This window comes from Cyanistes caeruleus, chromosome 25 (assembly GCF_971803275.1).
Source record: "Cyanistes caeruleus chromosome 25, bCyaCae1.hap1.1, whole genome shotgun sequence".
Lineage (NCBI taxonomy): Eukaryota > Metazoa > Chordata > Aves > Passeriformes > Paridae > Cyanistes > Cyanistes caeruleus.
This window is the reverse complement of record NC_141725.1, coordinates 997,958-1,019,868: the sequence shown is the minus strand read 5'-3', so window position 1 is coordinate 1,019,868 and position 21,911 is coordinate 997,958. Positions and strand designations below refer to the sequence as shown.

At 46.4% G+C, this 21,911-nt stretch overlaps 2 protein-coding genes across 8 annotated transcripts in view; both read left to right on the top strand.

The window, feature by feature from the left end:
* The window catches only part of CERS4 (ceramide synthase 4), a 45,521-nt gene extending 37,286 nt beyond the window's left edge, over positions 1-8,235 (top strand). For all 7 annotated transcript variants that reach the window (XM_086862848.1, XM_023943131.2, XM_086862849.1 and 4 more), the window contains 5 exons: positions 1,729-1,821; positions 2,494-2,622; positions 2,841-2,947; positions 3,353-3,509; positions 6,143-8,235. In XM_086862848.1, the coding sequence (XP_086718974.1) occupies positions 1,729-1,821; positions 2,494-2,622; positions 2,841-2,947; positions 3,353-3,509; positions 6,143-6,334 (678 nt within the window). In that variant the 3' untranslated portion in view covers positions 6,335-8,235. The remainder of the gene's footprint in view (positions 1-1,728; positions 1,822-2,493; positions 2,623-2,840; positions 2,948-3,352; positions 3,510-6,142) is intronic.
* Positions 8,236-18,562: 10,327 nt separating this feature from the next.
* LOC111940205 (uncharacterized) lies at positions 18,563-21,623 on the top strand. Its single transcript, XM_086862847.1, has 2 exons — positions 18,563-19,823; positions 20,109-21,623. The coding sequence occupies exons 1-2, from the start codon at positions 19,026-19,028 to the stop codon at positions 20,511-20,513; spliced, it is 1,203 nt and encodes a 400-aa protein (XP_086718973.1). The 5' UTR covers positions 18,563-19,025; the 3' UTR covers positions 20,514-21,623.
* Positions 21,624-21,911: the final 288 nt, after the last annotated feature.

Here is a 21,911-nt window from a genome sequence, read left to right as displayed (position 1 = left end):
AAAAGCCCAGATAATTTACCCAAAATAATGTGAATTACATCTCCTGCTGCGGTTGGATTTTCCCCCAATTTGATTAAACTGGAAAATCTGTGACAGAGTACAGGGTATCTGAAGCATCCTCAGGCCTAAAACCAGAATGATTTATTCAGCTACTCTTTTTCCACAATAATGAATTGGTTTATGTAGTTTTTAAAACTCTGTACTGTCTGCTCAGAAATCTGAATTGTGCTAAAGAAATCCTAAAATTATTCAGGATCTTCATGGTGGCTCCCTAAATGTTTGACATGCCATGGTAAAGTGGAATTTCCCCTGCTGTTTGGTTTCATCTTGGCACAGATGACATTTAGTAAGTGAGTGTGTTATTCGGTTGAAATATTTTTCCCCTGTAGCTGCAGAAGCCAGCTTTATTGATTTGGTTGTTGTATTGGGTTCTAACAGCCTGATTTTGGTAGCAGGAGGCTACAGAGGTGGCTTTTGTAAGAAGTTGCCAGAATTTTCCTCCATGTCCAGCAGAGCCAGTCCCTGGTGGCTTCAAGGTTGAATGTGCTGCTGGCCAAGGCTGGGCCAATTAGAAATAGTGGTAGGACCTCTGTGATAACAGATTTAAAAAGAAAGAAAAAATATAAAAAGTTATTGCACAGTTGTATTTGTAGCCAGAGAAGAGCAGGCTGAGAACATGGGAGAGGAGCAACTCTGCAGACACCAAGGTCAGTGAAGGAGGAGTGGCAGGAGGTGCTCCAGGCACTGGAGCTGAGATTCCTCTGCAGCCGTGGTGATGACCGTGGTGAAGCAGCTGTGCCCCTGCAGCCCATGGGGATCCACAGGGGATGCAGAGATCCACCCACAGCCCATGGGGACCCCTGGGGGATGCAGAGATCCACCCACAGCCCATGGGGACCCCTGGGGGATGCAGAGATCCACCCACAGCCCATGGGGATCCATGGGGGATGCAGAGATCCACCTGCAACCCATGGGGATCCACAGAGGATGCAAAGATCCATTCACAGCCCATGGAGGAGGTTCCCACACCAGAGTAGGGGAATGCCTGGAAGGGAGGCTGTGACTCCATGGGAGACCCATGGAGAGAGGAGTCCTGCTTGTGTGCTGGAGCAGCCTGTCCTTGAAGGACTGCACCCCATGAAAGAGTGACCCACACTGCAGCGGTTTGGGAAGGACTGTTTTCCATGGGATGAACTTATATTTTTATTATATAACAGTTCACAAAGAGCTGTTGCCTGGCATGGGCTTACACTGGAGAAGTTCATGAAAAATTGTGAGGAGAGACCCCACAGTGCAGCAGGGAAACCCATTCCTCTCCCTGAACAGGAGGAGAAGCCATGGGTGATGAACTGACCATAACCTAACTGAGGTTGAGCTGGGAAGGAGGGAGGGACAGGGGGGAAGGTGTTTCTAAGGGTTTATTTCATTTCTCATGATTGTGCTCTGATTTTGTTAGCGATTAACTTAATTCATATCTCTAATCAGAATTTGTTTTGCCCATGACTGAGCAACCTGTCCCAGTCCTTATCCCAACTCATGAACCCTTTGTTATATTTTCTGTTCTCTGTCCAGCTGTGCAGGGGAGTGACAGAGCAGCTTTGGTGGCTGCCTGGCATCTAGTCAGCATCAACCCACTACAGTTGTCTTTTGCCTTGAAAGGAGTTTCCACTTGCAGCCCTTGCACTAATTTATCTGATGTGTATTTCCCTGTCTCTGTCTCTCTCACAGCCTCTCCAACCCTCTCTGTTCTGGTACTACATGCTGGAGCTCTCCTTCTACTGGTCACTGGTCTTCACCTTGCCCTTCGACGTCAAGAGGAAGGTGAGTGGCAGTCTCAGGAAGAATCAAGTGCAAACAGGATGCAAGCTGAACACTTAGGAGAGTGATCTTTAAGAGCATATGTATAGTACTAGTCAAGGTTTTGTGTGACTCTCTCCTTGCTCATTCACAGGAATTTTTATTCCCAGTCACTGACTTTCTCTACTCTGGGAAGTGAATTATACCAACCCTGACTTAGAAAGGTGCAAAGTACTGCAGAATTCTCAATCCAAACTTAAAATCCAAATACAGAAATTGCTCTTCTGTAACTCTTCCAGGCTGCTTCCTAGCCTTTCCTAGGCTTTCCTAGGAAAGGAACTACCTCCTTTCCTACCTTCCAGGAAAGGAGGTAGTTCTCTGCCAGTAAAGCTGCTTCTGTTCCTGGTGCCAGTGTCCCAACAGACAGGATGCAGCATTAGACCATGGCTGGTGGAGGAAAAGAATGTTCTTTGTTGTGAGATCCTCAGTTTATACCATGAGCTCTTCATTCCTGGGTCTCTTGGTTGCCTACATTTCTAGAATGCATTTGGTAAAAGAATTACATGGGTAAGACTTCGTAGTGGGAGGTTTCTTAGTCACTAGATAGAGAGATACCATCACCCGCAGGAACCGTGTCTGGACTGGGGCAGGAGGTGCATTATGTATTTTATTCTCTGCTGTTCTCCTTCTCATCAGGATTTCAAGGAGCAGATAGTCCATCATGCTGCAACCATCTTCCTGATCAGTTTTTCATACTGTGCCAACTACATCCGCATTGGGACACTGGTGATGGTGATTCATGATGCTTCTGATTGCTTTCTAGAGGTGAGCCAGGTAGAGCCTAATCAGCAATGGTGCTCTTCAGTCACAGAATGTCCTTCTATCTAACACAAAATGGGCCAAGCACTGGGGTATTCCACAGATCCAGCTGAGAGCTGGGCAGAGCTGTCACATGCAGGTTGTGTCATACCTGTCTCATTAACCCCCTGGAGTGTGTGCAGATGCTGTCTTAGCTGCTGTTTCATTGTTCTTTCTTCTTCCAGCCAACTAAGATATTCAATTACATGAAGTGGAAAAAAACTTGTGACAGCCTCTTTATGATCTTCTCAGCTGTTTTCCTGATCAGCCGCCTGCTCATTTACCCCTACACGTGAGTCTGCTACAGTGAGGAGACATAGAAAAGCAGCCTTCAGAGAGACAGGATGATTAGCTGGGTGCTGCAGCCTTTGTTTTTTGGTTGTGGAGCATGTGTTCCTGCTCTTTGCACAGGCTGGAGTGCCATATGGCTGTTGCACCTGCCTTGGGGTGAACCGGGCTGCTCTGCCTTGGAGTTTATAGAGCAGACCTGACGCCCTGCAAGGTGCTGCAGAGGAGGAGCCCTGGGCCAGTGGCTCCATCCTGTGCACTTTGGGTGGGGAACAGATAACTGACGTGTGATAGGCAAAGATGGAAGGGCTGATGTGAAACTTCCTCTGTGACTACAAATTTCTGGGGCTTAATTGTGGCCCTATTAACAAGATGCTTTCCCTCCACTGCAATCTCCTCTGTTTTGCAGAGTGCTTTATAACACCTACTATTACTCAATGGAGATATTCCAACCCTTCTTTGGATACTACTTTGTGAATGTTCTCCTGATAATTCTACAGCTGCTCCATGTCTTCTGGTCATGCCTAATTATTCACATGGTCTACAAGTTCATCCTCCAGGGCACGGTAAGCATCAGTTTGTAGTATCTTTTACATCACACAGGGAGGGAGGGTCCACCTAGACTGCTTGACAATACAGGGGTCCTTCTGGCATGGGTTCCTTACTGTTCTAGTGAAATTATACTTGTATGTTACCAACAGAGAGGTGGAACTCAGTAATACTAGGGAAGGTTGACCAAAAAAATTTTTATGAGTCACTACAATATTGGATATACTTCTGATGCTTATATTCAGCAATTGGATGGATTGGACTCCAGGAGACATGTCTGTGAACAAAGCCAGTGACATCTGAGTAAAAATCCCAACACTTTGTGCAGTGTGATTTGCATTTGTAATAAGTCCAAGAAATGAAGGGAGGAAAAATTGTCATGATTGGTGAGGTCAGTGCTGAAGTGTTTCCCTTTATTGTACAGAATTTTCAATTACAATTGTGTTACGCTGCTGTAGATTTCACACAGTAGGTATTTCTGTCTAAACCAGCTGCCTGGGCTCTTCTTGCACCAGTGGAGGGCAACAAGTGTGCCCAAATTATGATCCATTCCGTACTGCACCTGGCAGTGCTGCTCAACAGGCACAGAGCAACCAGAGATGAGTATCTGAGCTCCAGCTGTATAAACTGAAATGAAATGCATCCCACATCCCACTCTTTCTGGCCTGTAGTATTTGCTATGAGTCCAAACTGCTGCTCAGCATGAAATTCTTCCAAAAATCAAAGCCATGACTGGCCACATGCCAAGGACACAGTACAAAGGTGACCAGTCAGTGCCTCGTGGGAACTGACCTCAGAACCCAGGATGATTTGTTTATTAGTATCCAGCTGAGGAATTCTGTCTTACAAGAGCTGAGAGCAAGCATTAAAGGCTCCTCTTTATCTGTATTGTTCCTATTTTCTTTATCTGCCTTCTCGTAAGGTAGCACAGAGCAAATTGTGCAGATCAGGAAACAGGGCCGGAAATGAAGACACAACTGAAGACAGACTTTTATTGTTTTCCTAGTTTTTGTGGGGGCTAAATTACCACTGCAGTTACTGTAGTGTAAAATGATGAGGAAATAAATAGCATTATTAGAAAGAAAAGAACCATCAAGAAGGAAAATCCTGAAGCATATCCATAATTTTTCCTATTTTATCTAAAATCAATTGGCCAAATTTGATACAAAAATATATTTGAGAAATTTCTGTACTGAGCAGTAAAAATCAAAAAAGAATTGTCTTGAACAGATCTGTTTCAATTACATTAGTGTTTAGTAGCCCAAAGCATTATCAGCAAGAATACAGGACATTCTCTCTTTGAGAGCCATGAAACTCCTGCTGTAATCAGTTTATGTTGTTCTTGCTGGCCTTTCTGGTCTCCACAGTTTTCCCTTCTGGCTACAGGATAATCTTTACCACGTTCTCACATGATGTTCCCTTAATCTCAGGTAATTAGATGTCAGGCTTGATCCTGAAGTACAAGTTTTATTCCCTCGTAGTGGGAGCAGCTTTATAGTTCCTTTGGGAATCTTGCCAGATGTAAAGCCTCAGCCACATTCTCTGGATATATTTAGAAATATTGACTACAATTTGTCCTTATGCTACAGATCCCAACTCCTGCCTATTTCCTGATCTGTAAGTTCCAGAGTGATCTGAGGTGCAGGTTGATCACAGCAGATAGCATCTCCCATCCACATTGTCCTTGAAGGCAGATTGAATTCAGTGCAAGTTTAGACTTAAACAAATCCTGTCTGCATCTGGTTGTAGTGATCTCTGGAAAGACCCCAAATAAAGTTCTCAATAGGATCTGGAAGATCTCAAGAAGAATGGGCAGCCATAAATAGAGACTGAATTTCTGGGCAGCACCTGATTTGCCCCTGAGCAGTTTCTAAAGTTCAGATCTCAGAAGGGGTTTGCAGCTTCCCCTCTTTCCAACAAGGACTGTGACACTGAATTTGTCCCCAATATTGGCATTTTATTTGGCAGAGTAAAGACAGCCTGAGAAGCCTGGAAGTGCTAAGCTGCTTTTTCTAAATTGTCATTTTATCCCATTATTTCTTTCTTGCCTTCCTTTTAAGGCTGTTAATTAAATACTTACAGAAGTGGATTGCAGGTGTCTCAGTCAATAAACAGCAAAAGGAAAAGCCTGACCATAAAACTGAATGTAGTCAGAGTGGAATGGCTTTTTGTTGAGCCTTTGGGAAGCATGTGTTTCCAGCCTGTCCCAAGCAGTGTTGTCAGCCTGCAGCCACCCAGGCCATGTAGGCAGAAGCTAGCTCCTTGACCCTTTTGGAATGTGTAAAAGTGCTTGATTAACTGCCTCCCCCATCCTTCTCCCACATGCTGATGACCAGGGCAGCAACGTGTATCTCCTCAGGCTTACACAGTTGTCCTCAGTCCTGGGCATTTGTGGTTCTGTTCTGCTTCAGGAATTAGCCTCTAATTCCTAGTGTGTATCAGGATCAGAGATGAGATCGCAGCGAGACTGAAATCAGAGGCAGGGAGAATCTGTTCCCAAGTGTAATGTAAAAGCTGAGGGGACAGAGCAGGACTTTGCTGAGGGTGAGTAGCTGAGGCAGCAGGTGCATGATCAACCTGTGGCTCAGCCATCACTGCTGCTTGTGCAACTGCTGTGTTTTTCTGGCTTCTCACTTACCTGTTTTTGTAGATGGAAAAGGACATGAGAAGTGACACAGAAGAAAGTGACAAGGATGAAGAAAGAGATAAAATAGGAGAAAAGAAGAAAAATGGTATCATGTATTTCAGCAACGTCACAAGCAATGGTTACATCCAGAGGAATGGGTCTGAGCCTCTGGACAACAGACCCCACCTTGCCAACGGCCATGCCAAGGAAAGATAGCTGCTGTCCATATGCTGCTGGTCTGGCCTCCAGCGAACCCAGGCCACCATCTGTAGAAACAGTCTTGCTCACTGTGTAGATAAATTGGAGTGCAATTGCAGTATTGTAGCTGAATTCCTGCTTCCCATAAAATGAAGTGTTTATAGTCAGTAATATTTGAAGGAAGATCTTTGTCTTCCTTCAGTAAAAGCTTACTATAGGTTATAGCCTCAAAACAGATAGCAAGGGATCAAAGTGGCTTGACTTGTATTTAGACTGTACCATAATTGTCAAATGTATTAATCTTGAAAAATGCTTTAAAAATAAAAAGGTGGATAAACTCTGACAGTGTTAAGTTTTACCCACCTAATGTTTGATAGGAATCTGTTTAGCTTGGATCACCCTCTGGAGAACCTAGCTTATTGCCAGTAATTGTTATGGCTGACAAGTGACAAATCTTACAACTGGGATACCTCTTCTGAGAAAACAGATGCCCTGTATACACTTACAAAATTAAAACAGCATAGTGAAATGAAAGCTTTGGAAAGGCATAAGATAAAACATGTTTTTCTCAAAGGAGTAGAATATTACTGGTCTTTGTGCCAGTAACCAGTTTTGTAATGGTATGGATCTCAGTCCCTATTATTGCCCCTAAGGAGGGAACTCTAAAGCCCAGGCTGGAGGAGTACCCACCCAAATCACATTGGAAGAGCTAAAATATCCAGACAGCTGTTTCTCAGCTGTCAGGTAATCCTCTAAACCTGTCTTGGAAGGAAGTAGTCAGGAGAAGGGAGGTGACAAGGAACTATGTATAGCAGACAGCACTGATTAAAGGGCTCATGTTTTCACTTAGTGCGACTGGCACAGTGGGAAATGTTTACAGAGTCAGCTTGTGGCAAGAAGGGGATACATTTCCCCTGCTCTCAGAGGAAGAAGGGTCCAGAGAAAATCTGCTGAACCTTTTGGAATAATGCTTTAGCATGGCCTTCTAACTCTAGGGCCTTAGCCTAGGTGTGTCAAGAATAGTAAGTATAATGCAGTGGTCCATGAAATCATGATGTAGTGCTGATTCAGTTTGTTTAGTTGTCATTTCTTGTATCACGTGTAGTCTTAGATTTTTGGATAGTGCAATCTCTTAAAACATTTAAATTATTGTTATGTGAATTTTTGTTTTATGGGTCACTTAATCTATGATACCAAAGTATTAACAGATTCACTGTAATGAGTGCAGGGACTTAGACTGCTGAGGCCATGCAGACACTTCTCTTTATGTACTGAGTGCTAACTGGGCAGGGATGGGACATGGACCAAGGAAATGCCGTATTAGAGGAGGTGGTGCATATGTTTAAATTATAAAGAAAGTTACAGCACAGAAAGACAAGAGGATTATCATCTCTCTACTCAGGTCACCTGAGATGTGACTGAGAAGCTTTGATCTGAGCTTGTGTATGCTCATCTCCTGTTTCAGTCAAAATACACATTTGGATAATTGGATTTCTAAACTCGAATTGGATAATTTCTGAAGGGAAAAAGTGGTTCCAGCATGCATGATGCCAGGGCAATATGCTGTGGGAGGAAGCTCCTGCATTGTCATTTAAATCTTGGTTTGCTGAGGATAGTCCATCTCTGGAACCTTAGTTCAGCTTTTGAGAGCATGGTGTTAATAATGCCAAGGTTGTGGGTTTGATCCCTGTATGGGCCATTTGTTTAAGAGTTGGACTTGATGATCCTTGTGGGTCCTTTCCATGCATAATATTCTGTAATTCTGTGATAATTGGAAGTTAGAAGCACATGTTCTGTACCCTGTGAATTGAGCATATGGTCTCACCTCTCTGCAGGTGGTGTGCTCAGGAGGGATAGTTATATATCATTTTGTACTACTGAATGTAAATGTTCTTTATAAATTACTTTTAAAGGTTTAATTGTCTGGTGTCTTTTCTATTTCTTGAATTATCAGGAGGTAAACTTGGCTGGCTGCACCTTACAGGTGGATGTGTGATGAAGGAGACCCATGTGGGTGCCATTGCCAAGATGAAGATGTTGCATACACAGGACACACAGCCACACTGAGCCATGCCAGTAAAGACCTGCAGCTGCCAGGTTTGTCCCCTGCTCAGTAATACTGTGTTTGGCCCTGGAACAAGGGACGATTTGGGACACCCCTACACTAGACCTGGGGTGTCCAGGTTTAGTGCAAATTTGGGAGAGAACCTCCAAATGGGGGTCCCCTCAGAAAAGCAAATTCAAGTGGCCCCTCCCCCAACTGGTTCTGGAAAAAAATATTTCCTCAGAGAAAAGTTGAAAAGACCTGTTTATTTAACAGAAATTGAATAATATTAAACAATAAAACCTCTCGCTGTTCTATGAAATGGCAAAGCCAGAAAAAAATAAGTCCTTTTCACATGGTGCAGCTCGGCTCACTCAGGTTCTTATCGGTCCCTCTGGCTCTGGAAAGTGCCGAGGCCCAGGCCCGGGTGGGCCACAGCTGTGAGCTCCTGGGATTTAGCTGGGTTTTTTCAGTCCAGAGCAGGTTTGAACAGATACAAGAAAAAGGGAAAAAAAAGTCCAAGGAACTCCTCTGCCTCAGCTAGCTAAAACTAACTAAAAGCAAAAGAGAAGCTCTGTCCCGCTGTCTGTCCATGCTGCAGACACCACAGTCCAGGAGCAGGATGCAGGGGAGTGGTGTTTGTCCTCAACACAAACTGTGGCTTCTTCTTCCCCCCTTCGCTCTCAGAGCCAGTCTTAAAGGTGCAGAACTTACTATGTAACATAAGGTGATTGGGGATACGAGCATCACGAAATCATCCCAGGAAATGTGGGCAGGCCAGGTTACTTGGTACTGCCAGGACAGTGACAGTACCACTGTCCAAGATAGCAACACTGGGGAGGTGCTTTGGCCTTGCAAGAGTAGGAGGAGTGAAATGAATATCTTTTCTTCTTTTTTATGAGGTTTTAGAAGGCTAGGGAAGATCCCTATTGTAAAATCACACCACCTCTCCTCTGAGGAACAGAATGCTTCCCAGAGTTTGCACAATGCCCTGTGGAGACAGTGTATGTTAATGCCTGCTGGATTTGCTCTTCAGGGCTTTGTTGGGCCCAGAAGATTGAGATAAGCTTGTTAGGAGGCAAATGTGGTTCTTGTGAAAGATATGTCAAGGATACAGGAGAACTGTTGTTGAGCAAGACCTACTGAGTGCTGCCCTTAGGTGAGGAACTGAGTGTAACAGTGATGAGTCATTGAGGCAGATCAGCTGCTGAATTTGTTTTCTTGCCATCAACTTGCTAAGGCTTGAAGATGCATTCAGTTTCTTCCCTGCACTGTTCCACCTTCTTTCTTTATGTTTCCTCCAGGGCTGGGAAGCTTCTGAGTAGTCTGATAATGTTTAAGAATTTAGTGTATCCATCCCCTCCTGTCTTTGCCCATGGGAGAACAGTTCTTGGAGAAAACTTGCAGCAAGTCTGTCACTTGTGTGCTGAGAAACCCAGCAGAGCTCAGATCATGGAAACACCAAATCCATTAGATTGGGGAAGGCCTTTGAGATCATCAAGTACCTGTGACTGGTCACCACTTTGTCAATCAAAGGAGAGCACTGAGTCCAGTCACTTCTTAATTACCTCCAGGGATGGGGACTCCACCACCTCCCTGGGCAACCCATTCCAATGTTTAACAGCCCTTTCCATGAAAAAATTCTTCTTGATGTCCAACCCATACCTCCCCTGGCATGGCTTGAGTCTGTTTCCTCTGTTCCTGTCACTTGTTACCTTGGAGCAGAGCCCAGTCCCCACCTGGCTGCACTCTCCTGTCAGGGAGTTGTAGAGAGTGAGATCACCTAAGCCTCCTTTTCTCCAGGCTACTCCAGGCTCCCAAGCTCCCTCAGCTTCTCCTCATAGGACTTACTCTCTAATGGAGAGTTCCATCTCCAAATGAAGCATGGGCACCTGACTCTCTTTCCCCCTTACTTTTATCCCCCGTATGTTACCGCTGAAGATGAATAGATCACACGGACACAGGTCGAGATGTGGTGAAAGAAAGAGCATCCTCCCAGGATTTATAGGCTTCTGACTATGGCCAGGGATGGGATGGTCAGGATAACACTTTCTCACTGCACTGGCCATGAGAGATGCCCATCACAAGACGTGGAACAGAAAGAATGTACACATGTTTACAGTTACTGTCCTGGGAAAGTCCTTAGAAAACTATGTTAGCAAGTTCAGAAGCTGAGTTTTCAAGGCAACACCCATATACACAGATGAAACGTGCATCACATGATGTGTGCCCACATAGTAGTGTTAGTGAGCAACTGTGGGAGATGAGGCATCCAGCTCCAGGTGAGCCATGAGAAAAAGAGCATATGTGGATTCCTCCAGGCTGCTGGGAGTTGGGTGAGTCAAGGCTGGCACAGTATCGCCCCCAGGCTGCCCTAGCCCAAAATTATGGCTGACATGAATCTGCTGACTCCCATAGACATGGACATCTGGTGCCATTTTGGATCTTGTTTTAAGAATAATTGGCCCAGTTGTTTCCTTCTTCTTGCATGCAGTAAATTTCAAAGGTCTCCATTATCACACTATTTCACATTATTTCATTCAGAGATGTATGCCCAAAGGAATCTTTTCTTGGATGGCTGCACTTGGAACGACATTTCATTTCTTATTCTCACGGGTACAGCAGACACAGTGCCTTCAAATAAAGGCAAGGCCTTGTTCAAAAAGCTGAAGTCATGTGTAACAAGGGAAAGGATCTATAACTTTGTCAGATGAATGTGCACATGTGCTAAAGCAGACCAAGAAATATCCTGAGAAACAATTTGAAAGGCAATACCAGTCTCTGAAACATTGGCAAGACGGCTGGATTCAGGGATGATGGTGGCAGACAGGAGGAATGGGTCAGGCTAGAGACAAGGAATGCAATAAACTGCCCTGTATGGCTCCCCAGCTGAGGGAAAGAGACTTCAAGCCAAGAGGTGAGAAAATGTTACCTATCCCACAGAATAACTGAATAACAGCAAACCGTCAAACCCACTGCAGAAGGAAATTTGTTCTTAGAGGAGTTCAATTACTAACTGTGGAATGCCATTTTTTTGTTTCAAATCATCTTGTTATCAGAAAAATTTAAGAAGGTTCCAAGTGGGAATGTGAGAAACTACAGCTGTCTGTAGTCTGATATGCAGACTGGTCAGAGCAGTAGAAAGTATTATGTGATAGAATTTTTGGAAACAGATATGAACATAATAAGAAAGAATCCCTCTGGGGTAGTCTGTGAGGAAATTGTCTCACTCTGCTGGAGTTGCCCCAAAGAATTGGTGAGCTCGTGTAGTGGAGGGAACCTGCACCCTGCTCAGCTTTGTAAAGGCATTCAGAAAGGTCCCTCACAAGCCTGAGGAAACCCACCTGAGCTGACTATGAGAGACCAACACAAATTGTTTACAGCTGTATATTGTTGCAGGTATGCCCAAAAAGGGGGAGGGAAAGACAGAGAGAAAAATCAGCTGATAATGAAGGTTTCAGATGATGGTATTGTGGATTGCCTGCTGCAGTTCACAGCACTGAGAGACTGACAGAACACAGGTGAAGCTGAGTGGAGCAGAGGAAAGTGGTGCACAAGAGAAGGTGTCCTGAAGTGCTGGGCTGTGTGTGAGCACTCCAGAACTGCTCTGGGGAGTAGTGCCTCAGCTTTGTGCTCAGTACAGGATGATTCAAAATGCAAACAGGATATGGGATGTTGCTGGCCAGGATGAAGGAACCAAAACTGAGACTGCTGAGGCCTTGAAGATACCAGGAGATTTTAATGGATGTGGACGGTCTCCCCTGGGGCCTCCATCCACACCCTCTGCTGGGTGTCAGAGCTGAATAAGGAATGAGAGCTGTGCAGCCTGAGATGGAAAAGCCTGATAGAAAGAGGGGGAAAGATGCCTCTGCTGATAGTGTCACCAGATAGGTGTCATCTGTGAAGCAGAGTGAAACTGCAATCAGCTACCTCCTTGACACCCTCTAAATTATTCTCTTGTACTAGGACATCTTACCCCACCTCTAAGCTCACAGGCAGGTTAAAACAAATAATGATATTTCAACTAGTCTGACATACTCATGGGATTGAGCAAGAGGTGGGGACAGTGAGTGACGAGGTGTTGAGTGGGGAATCCTGTTTTAGAAGTGAGCTTTATGCCTTACTAATACCTGCTTGCTGCAGGCAGCCTCTGGTTTCTGTGCCCATGGTCTTGACCAGAATGGGAGTGTCAGAGGGGTTCTGGCACCATGAATACTGGCTGCCACCTGGAGCTATCTGGGAAGACTTGAAGCAGTCTGCAGACATATACTACCCACAGCCTCAGCACCTTCTACTCTGCATCCCTGTTATTGATCTTTGTCCAATGCATCTTTGAAAGGTGAGTGCAACACCTCTGGTTTCTCCTGTGCTGGTTACCACAAATGTTTTGCAGGGCTGCTCCTTACCTGCCTCCTAACCACTATGAAGTGTTCATGGGATTGTCCCCAAGAATAATGCATCTCTGCTTTTCATACTATATGGTATTTGTGTGGCAGCTCTTTCCCCTGCCCTCCCTCCATCCTGCACCTGTAGGTGTGAAAAGACAAGTCCATCTCTCAGTCACACCTTAGAGTGGATAGGTCCTTTTGGAGACAGTCCAAGACAGATAAGGGAACTTGCAGCACAGATAAGGAATTTATTTAGTATGTCAGTGCTGGGAGCCCCTAGCTGAGGCAGGGTTCAGCCTGATCCTAGAGGATGCTCCTGAAGGTGCTATGTAAGCTCCCTACCCCAGAGCTCCTACAGGTGCTGTGGGACCTCTTTGCTCAAATCACTCTTTGCCCAGCTCTGCCCTGCTTTCTTCTCCTGACACCAGAGGACCCCAGTTCTGTCAGGGGTCATGATGCACTCCACTGTCCTGGCTGCAGACATGTCACCCCAGGGGAGCCTGAGGACTGGCCTAGTGTCTCCCCAGAACCTGTGTGTGGAAATGAGGCAGATCCACATGGCTTGTTCCATGAAATGGATTCAGGGCTTTGAGACTGTTTTCTAGGAACAAGGACTGACCCATGAGGTACAGACAATTGTCCTCATGCTTGGACAATTGGAAGCCAGTCAGTTAAAACAGGATTCTGCGCCAGTGTGGGCAGAATTGCCAGAATGCTTCCCACCAGGCAGAGCAGGACTTCAGGGGGGAAGAGGGGAGGATGTGAAGTGTCAAAGCTGTGGTCAGCAAACCTGCCCTAAGCTGTGACAGAGGGTGTCTCCTGGAGGAGCCAGGAGAGCACTGACCCATCTGTCCTGAGTGCTTGCTCCTGGTTGCAGTGCACAGTCTTGTGAGAAGATGTGACAGATGAGGGCTGTAGGAAGAGCCAGAGTTAATTCCAGGGTCACCAGGTCTTCCCTCAAAGAAGGGAAGGCAAGTTGCACTTGCCTGGCTTCCTAGAAACATGATTTAGAATGCAATGCCTCCCACTAAAGTTTTACTAGGGTTTCCTGAAGGAACCAGCATATTCCCACGTGTTCTGTCCTTGGCTCCTGCTGCAGCCAGTGGTCAGGTACCCTAGACACAGAGCTCATGGGACACTCAGACACCTGCAGACTGATTTTGTGACATCCTCTGGACTGCTCAGGAGCACTGTAAGGAGAACCAGCATGTACTCCAACACAGCAGCATGCTGTGTGTCCTGTTGCCTCAGCAAAATTAATTACTGCTTATTTAGCTATCGTTACTGTTGTCTCCACCCTACCGTTGCTTTGGTGCCATTATGTTTCTGAAAAGAGCAGTGACCTGATAGAGGCACCAAGCATTGAGTGTGTGCTGGAGTAGCACTGGGAGCTTTGGGTTGTGCCATGGCCTGGTGCATGAGCACTCTCAGGGTGCTGGGGCAGTACAGCCAGCACAGAACACAGCACTGGAAGCATCTTCCTGTTGGCTGATCCTAGCTGCCAGTGTGGGCACACAACTCCTCTCCTGCCAGAACTCTTTCCTCTTACAGAACCCTTGCTCTGTCCTTGGGCAGGGCATTGGGGGTGAGCAACAAGTGGAGATTCTAAGTTCAGACCAATGCCACACTGGAAGGCTTCTACATTCTGCTGGGCAGAGCCCCAAAGAAGGTGAGTGTCCCATTCTCCCAAGAGCCCAGGCAAGCAACACCTTCTCTCTGTCTCTACCCCAGGCCAGGCCAACCAGCCTCACAAGCAAGGTTACTGTTAACCACCCTTCCAGGGAAGAGATGTATAAGCAGATATTGCAGCAGCTTCCAACATGTTCAACAGCTGCAATCGCAGCACCTCCTGACCTGTTGCATGTCAAACACAGCAGCTGCTGTGAGAGCTGCTTGCTCCGGCAGGAAGGCAGCCACTACTACCTCTTCAGGTAGAGTCTATTAAGGCTGCTTATTTTGGCAGAACCGCAAGTCCTTCAGAATCACAGAATCATTTAGGCTAGAAAAACTCTCTGAGGTCACCAAGTCAAACCATTCTCCCAGCACTATCAAGGCCACATCTACACATCTACATCTACACATGTTTTAAATCTCTTCAAGAATGGGGACTCCACCACTGCCCTAGACAGTCTGTGCCAGGGCTTGCAGTTTTTCCAATCTAAACCTCCCCTGGCACAACCTGAGGCTATTTCATCTTGTTCTACTTTCTCTCAGGGAGTTGTAGAGTGAGAAGGTCTCTCCTGAGCCTCCTTTTCACCAGGCTGAGCCTCCCGCAGCTCCCTCAGCTGCTCTGTATCAGCCTTGTGCTCCAGACTCTTCCCCAGCTCTGCTGCCTTTCTCTGGACATGCTCCAGCCCTTCAATGACTTTCTCATCATAAGGGGCCTAAAACTGAACCCGGGATTTGAAATGCCACAGCAGTTCCTAACACAGGGGACAGCCACTGCCCTGGTCCTGCTGGCCACACTGTGGTACAGGCCAGGTGCCACTGGCCATCTTGGCAACCTGGGTACACCTGAGCTCATGTTCAGCCACTGTTGACCAGGACCACCAGGTCCTTCTCCACCAGGCAGCTTTCCAGCCCCTCTGTGTCACACTGTATTAGGAACAGCAAAAGTGACAACACAGACTCTCTAGCCTTAGTTGCAAAAGAGAGCACATTTTACTCTTCCAGATCTTCTTTTATTCTTTATTATAGTCCCAAGAAGGTCCAAAAAGGTAAAGCTTACATTGGTCATCAAACCAACACATCACCATCACTGCACAGTTAAGAACACCCCGTGACTGTTTCTTACAAGTAAACAACAAGGCAGCAAACAACACCTGCAAAGGTTTTTTTCCTTCTCCAAGGACTGTTTGGGTTCCTCCTTATGATTTCCCAGGCCAGAGTGAGAAAGTTGTGTGCTTAACTTTCCCACAGGCTCAAGCTAGTGCCTGAAGCCTAAAAATCTCTTATTTGACCACTGACAGTTCCCACATCTCACCCTTTTTGTTTTTAAGGCAGAAGGCAGCATCTGTTATCTCCTGCAGGGCCCTTGCAGGAAAGAGAACAAACACGGCACCAGACGTCTCTTTAGTAACCTGTCAGTTACCAAATGGAACCTCGATTGGATACCGATTTAAAATGATCAGGGATATTCTTTGTCACATGTTATCAAATCCTTCATGCACTACCATCAAGTCTTGTGGTTCATTCCTGCAAGGAGTCAGTTACTAATAGCTAACTTAGCCCTGGGATTACCTTCTATTATGAAAGCTGGTAAATTGGTGCTATTTTAGTCCCCCTGCTCCCCTGGGGCCATGTGCCCAGCCACAAGCCACAGGAGGGGGGAGTTATATCTAAATAACAAGGATTAGAGGTAAAAACGAGGCTCTTCCCTTCCTGGGACGATGTCCCCACTTTATTCAGGGAATCCAGCACAGAAAATAGGAAGAGACTGATCCCATGCTGCTTTTTGAAGGAAGGGGGAAGGGGGAAGGGTTACAAATTACAATCAATAGGAAAACACTACAAGGGAGGAGTCAGGGGAAGGGACTAACCACTGTGCAGCTCAGAGGGCATCTCTCCAGATCATACCATATTTCTTAATGCATTACAACAAATTGGAGTGACTCCAGATGTGCAGGATGTAATATAAATAAATTTAGACTTGAATTGCACAGAAGTTTTCAATAATGAAACAAGGTTTCATTATTGACCTCTTTCAGAAGTGAATAATCCAAACATTTGGTTATGTCTGCTATATAAGCAGATTCAATGACCAGTTTCAGGGATACTTCAAGAAATTGTTGGAATGCCATGGCAACAGCCCTCAATTCAACCAACTGGGCCAAGCCTGGTTTGTGACCTTCTAGCACTTGCCAGTCAGATTCATCCTTCCAGGGAACAATAGGTTTTCCTGTTCGTCTGAGCTGTCAGGAAAAGGTGGTGGTCCTTGCACTGGCACCCAGCTACTTTTGGCTGCAATGACAAATTGGTTGATTTTATTAATTTCAATAATTTGTGGCTGGGTAGATAATAAGCAATCTGCCCTGAAAGTTTGCAGCACATTTTGCAAAGGAGCACTGTTCGCTGTTAGCAAAGTTCCATTAAAAGTCTTCCCTGCTATATTGGAAAAACAGTTTTTGCAGGATCAGCTGCCATTAATTGCAAACACCGTTAATGGCATTTGATAATCAAATAAGCACCCACAACGTGGGTGCTGGGGATTTTTTTTGGTTTTTGGGGGGTTTGTTTGTTTGTTTTAGTTGCAAAGGCATGTGAGGATGTTTGTTGGGGCCAAAATGGCAGCCTGTGACCATGCTGTGGTTGAAAAGATTGTTCAGGCAGCAGCTGACAAGATAACCTACTTCCCCAAGGAGCAGAAAGTCTACTCCAATAAAGGCTGAAAGACTGTACAAGCCAAGTCATTCTACCTTGAATCTCCAAAGCACTTTCAGAGATTTTGGAAATCTCTGTATTTGCACTTACACTTCTCTACCATTGCAGGAAGTGTGTTGAAAGTACCAGAATGAGCCCAGTATGGGCTTTGTAGCTTGCACATTCCAGAGAGACCCACTGAAGGATGTGCAGGATCAGACTATTGCTCACTCAATTGGCCAATGATACCTGTAGGATGAAGATCTGAATTTGCTTGATAAACCTGATTCCCAAAGATCTACATGATCCAAATTACCACAAAATAAAACCACAGCCTTTGGTAACTATGAACCATACCAAAGGCATGTAAGATATTACATGAGGTAAAATTACATCTTTTTTGGAAAATTAGTAATTTTTGCTTTAGAGTGTAAATAAATGAAACTCAGGGAAAAGTCCATCAGCTGAAGACATTGATCTCTAGCATCAATCCTGAAACGGAACAGCTTTAGAAGGTTAGTGGAAATACAGTCCCATGATGCTGACACAGGGCTTTTGTTGTCAAATTGTTTCTATAACTTTCATACACAACTGTCTCTTTTGCAGTCACTCTTCTGTTGTTGATCTAGCCAAAGGCTATGCAATATGTCCCTTTTCACTCTTCAAGGGCGATGCGTGTCTGATGTGACTGCTTAAATCTGCTGATGATAAAACACAGGCATATCTTCTCCTAAAATTAATTAGGTGTTACTGTTGTTAGTCAATCGAAATTTAAATTTGATAACTCATTTTCCAAATTTCTAATATAAATGTTACATTGTTCAAATTTATCTGTTGTCTATAAATTTGATCAGCACAGAAACTGCAAACAGCTAAAGTGCTTATGTCCAGTGAAGACCTGAACACCTCTCCCAGGTGAGGGTGTCAGGCTCACTCCAAAGATCGATCCAGTTGTTATATTTACTGATCAAATTGCTGAGTCAAAGAACTCGTATGTAATCTTTGCTGCAGGAACATCTGGGCCTAAAAAGAGCTAAGGTATGTCCAGTGTCTACCCTCACTGGAAAAGAATCCCCTATGTGAATTTTAAAACAAACTTCTAAAGAATCCTGGGATAAAAACTAAATGAACCCCTAATAACTGGTCTCCTCCAAAATTCTGTCAGGATAAGAGTGCTTTGAGCTCAGCAAACTCTTGTAGTGGTATGGATGCTAAATCTGAACCAGAGTGCCTGTAGTTATTACAGGCCACATAGCTCTCAGGCCTGACTGAGGGCTAGCCTGAGAAATTCATGAGAAAGAATTAAAATAATTCTCAGAGATACTAAACAGCCTTGCAGGTGTTGTTTTGCAGCCTGTTGTTTCTCCTTGCAGGAGAGAGTCAGGGGGGGCAAAGTGCCCCTGACCAATGATGGTGATGTAGTACTTTGTTAATCAATAAGAGTTTCCTTTCTGTACTTTTCCACGTATCTGTCTATAAGACAGAGCTGAAACAATAAACTAGGAATTCTTGTGTTGTGACTCCCTTGAGAGTCCTGTGTCGTTCTTTAAAGCCGTTCCCAATCGGAGTGACATCTGGTGACCGCCCGACGTGATGCTACACCGACCCCTGAAGTCCGGTAACCCGACATGAACTGCAGCCGACCCCCGAGGTCAGAAAGCAACCGACGTGATCTGCTAATCCCCTGAGGGTAAGCAGCGAGCGGGAAAAAGCCAGCCCTTCCCCCTAGAGGGGTAAGTGGAATTCTCCCGGGCTTTCCAAGAGGAAGCTGGTTCTGGAAACCAACGGGATAGTGGAGCCTGCCTGTGAGTGGGTTTGGAACGGCCATCTTGGTGAAGCAGAGCTCAAAATTCCCGGGTCTGAGCCGTTAGTGTGTGCATAATTGCATTCGCGGAGCCGCCAAGATAAAGTCCTCATAATGAAGGACTGTACTTCAGCTGATGAACAGCTGGCCTACCTTGCATGGCAGGATGCCCTGCCCCGCATGGGACTCAGTGTTTCTGAAGATGCCATGCGTGATTTATTTCAGTGGGTGAAAGAGCAAGGTTTTGATATAACTATGGACAATGCCTTTGATCTCGAGACTTGGTCGTCGATAGGTGACTATTTATGGTCGGAATTGACTAACGGAGATACCAGCGTGGGTGGCCTAGCAGCCACCTGGGGAGTGCTTTTTAAAGCGCTGAAACAGAGCCAGTCTGAGGACAGTGAAACCAGGAGGAGAAACTTTGATGCCGAAAGTTCCTCCGTTGTACAAGATAAGGGACCGGGAGATGAAACCGTAGATGAGCTGCATAGTGCTCTTTTAGCTCTGCCCAGACCTTCAGAGGACTTTAGCGGCGAGCGGGAGCAATCTACAGCCCGAAAATCTCCCTCTCCAGAGAGGTTTGAGCGGCCGCCATCCGCGGAGCTGGGCGCGCGAGCTTTGCCAATGGGAAAGCGGCAGGAAAGCAGAGACTGTCCGCCTCCGCCTGTGCCACCCACAAAGCCTCCGCCGGCGCCAAAAGCGCCACCGCCGGCTGCCGCAGAACCTGCTTTCTCCAGCCCCTCCGCGCTGTCCGAGCTTCTTCCTTCTGTGCCGCGAACAAAAGCGCAGACATCCCCGCTGCGGCCCGTCAGCGCGGCGGGGGAGGGGGAGAGAGTCAGTGCTCAACTCCCCCGCGCCCGGCGCGCGGGCCGCCGCCGCCGAGGAGTCCGAGCGCAGCTCCGAAACACGGCGGGCTGCCACCGCCGAGGGAGGGGAGGGGCCCGCCCAAACAGACCCCCCGTGTACCAACGCGGCGGGGCACGCGGCTCCCCCCGGCAGAAAAATGGCGGGGGGGACCGGCGGCTTTGCTCGCCCCGCGCATGCGCGAACCAATCCCCCCGGTACCAACGTGGCGGGGCGCGCGGCTTCCCCCGGCAGAGGAGCGGCGGGGGGAGGGGAAACAACAACCTCGCCTTCCCCCTGCGCCTGCCCGCCACCGCCGGCCGCGAGAACACCGAAAAACCCGAGCTCAAGACGCTGCCCGCCGCCGCCGGCCGCGGCTCAGAAAACCATCCGAGCCCTCCGGTGCCGGCCGGCAGCGAGAACCTCCATGTGTGCGGCGAAAGAAACAGTGCCCCCACAGCCACCCGCGGGGCCTGCCAGCGCCGCAAAGAAAAATCGCCACCCCCGTGCTCCAGCAGAGAGGCGGGGGGGGGGAGAGAAGAGCGAACCTCGCTCCCCCCGTGCGCACCTGCGCGACCCGCGCGTCCAAAGAACCAGCGAGAAAGCGCAGGCGGGGGGGGCCAGCGACCTTGCTCGCCCCGTGCGTGCGTGGGAGGCGCTAGCCCTGCGCCCACTTCGCTCCCCCCGCGCTCCAGCGGGGAGGCGCGGGAGAGAGAGAGAGCGCTTGCCGTGCTCCGCTCCCGATCTGAACTCTAACAGCAGCCCCCCCGCACCCATAAAGGTGGCGGGGGGAGAGAAAGACAACGGCGGGCCACTCCACCGGGACCTTCTGCACCGACCCGAGGAGATGCCTCAACGAGCCCGTCGGCTCCAGTGGCCTGAGCCGTGCCAGCGTCCTGCAGTCCCTGCGGGACCCAAATTTACTCACTCAGTTTGTATGTTTTAAGTTTTGTGTTTACAGAACTGACAAGTTTTGTGTTTACGAAACTGACAACCAGCCACGAAGAGATGGTAACTTCAAATTCCCTAAACCTTCCTGAAATTCATGAACTACTGTTCAAACCCGATGAACAATAACAGCAACCATGAAAACTTTATAAATCCCTCAAAAATCCCTCAATTGTATTTGAAAAAAGAAAAAAAAAAAACAAAACCAAAAACAACAAAAAAAAACTGGGATAAGAAGAGGGGATCAAAACAGCATAAATTGCATTGTGCATTGTTTTTATCACTTTGGTGTTCTTTCAAACTACTCTATTGACAAGTTAGACTGTCAATTCGAACAGACTAACAATGTTGTATATAGTTTTGTATAGTGTGTGTATTAATTCACTGAATTAGAAATATTAGACTCAACCATCAAATCCTTGCAAGGAGAACAAATCCTAAATACCAAAACATAAACCAAAATTCTAAATTAATTCTAGATCAGCATCCATTCAAAGTTCTAGCAAAAAACCTCTTGAGCTGTGTTTGTTCTTTATTCTACAAGGGCCCAGTAGAATATAGAACAAACACTGCTTTTTTATTTAACAGAAAAGGGTGAGTTATGGATGCTAAATCTGAACCAGAGTGCCTGTAGTTACTACAGGCCACATAGCTCTCAGGCCTGACTGAGGGCTAGCCTGAGAAATTCATGAGAAAGAATTAAAACAATTCTCAGAGATACTAAACAGCCTTGCAGGTGTTGTTTTGCAGCCTGTTGTTTCTCCTTGCAGGAGAGAGTCAGGGGGGGCAAAGTGCCCCTGACCAATGATGGTGATGTAGTACTTTGTTAACCAATAAGAGTTTCCTTTCTGTACTTTTCCACGTATCTGTCTATAAGACAGAGCTGAAGCAATAAACTAGGAATTCTCGTGTTGTGACTCCCTTGAGAGTCCTGTGTCGTTCTTTAAAGCCGTTCCCAATCGGAGCGACATAGTGGTATGTGACCAGAACTGGAACCACAACCCAACCCCTCAGGGCAGAAGAAGCATTGTACAAATCTCAGATAATATTTCTTGGAAATCTGAAAAATACTTTGCAAAAACCACCATAAACAACTAGAAAACAAGGAAAAAATCCTTGAGTGACACGTGTCTTATAGGCAATTACAAAGAGATAGTAAAGTGTATGAGAAGAAGAAGCAGCTGGCTATAAAACTGTAACTTCTCA

What these genes read in the sequence shown, in the direction of transcription:
- LOC111940205 (XM_086862847.1), top strand. Translation starts at nt 19,026, where the DNA reads ATGAAGGACTGTACTTCAGCTGATGAACAGCTGGCCTACCTTGCATGG. An exon ending in GAGCGCAGCTCCGAAACACG is followed by an intron (nt 19,824 to 20,108) that starts GCGGGCTGCCAC and finishes CCCGAGCTCAAG; the next exon opens with ACGCTGCCCGCCGCCGCCGG.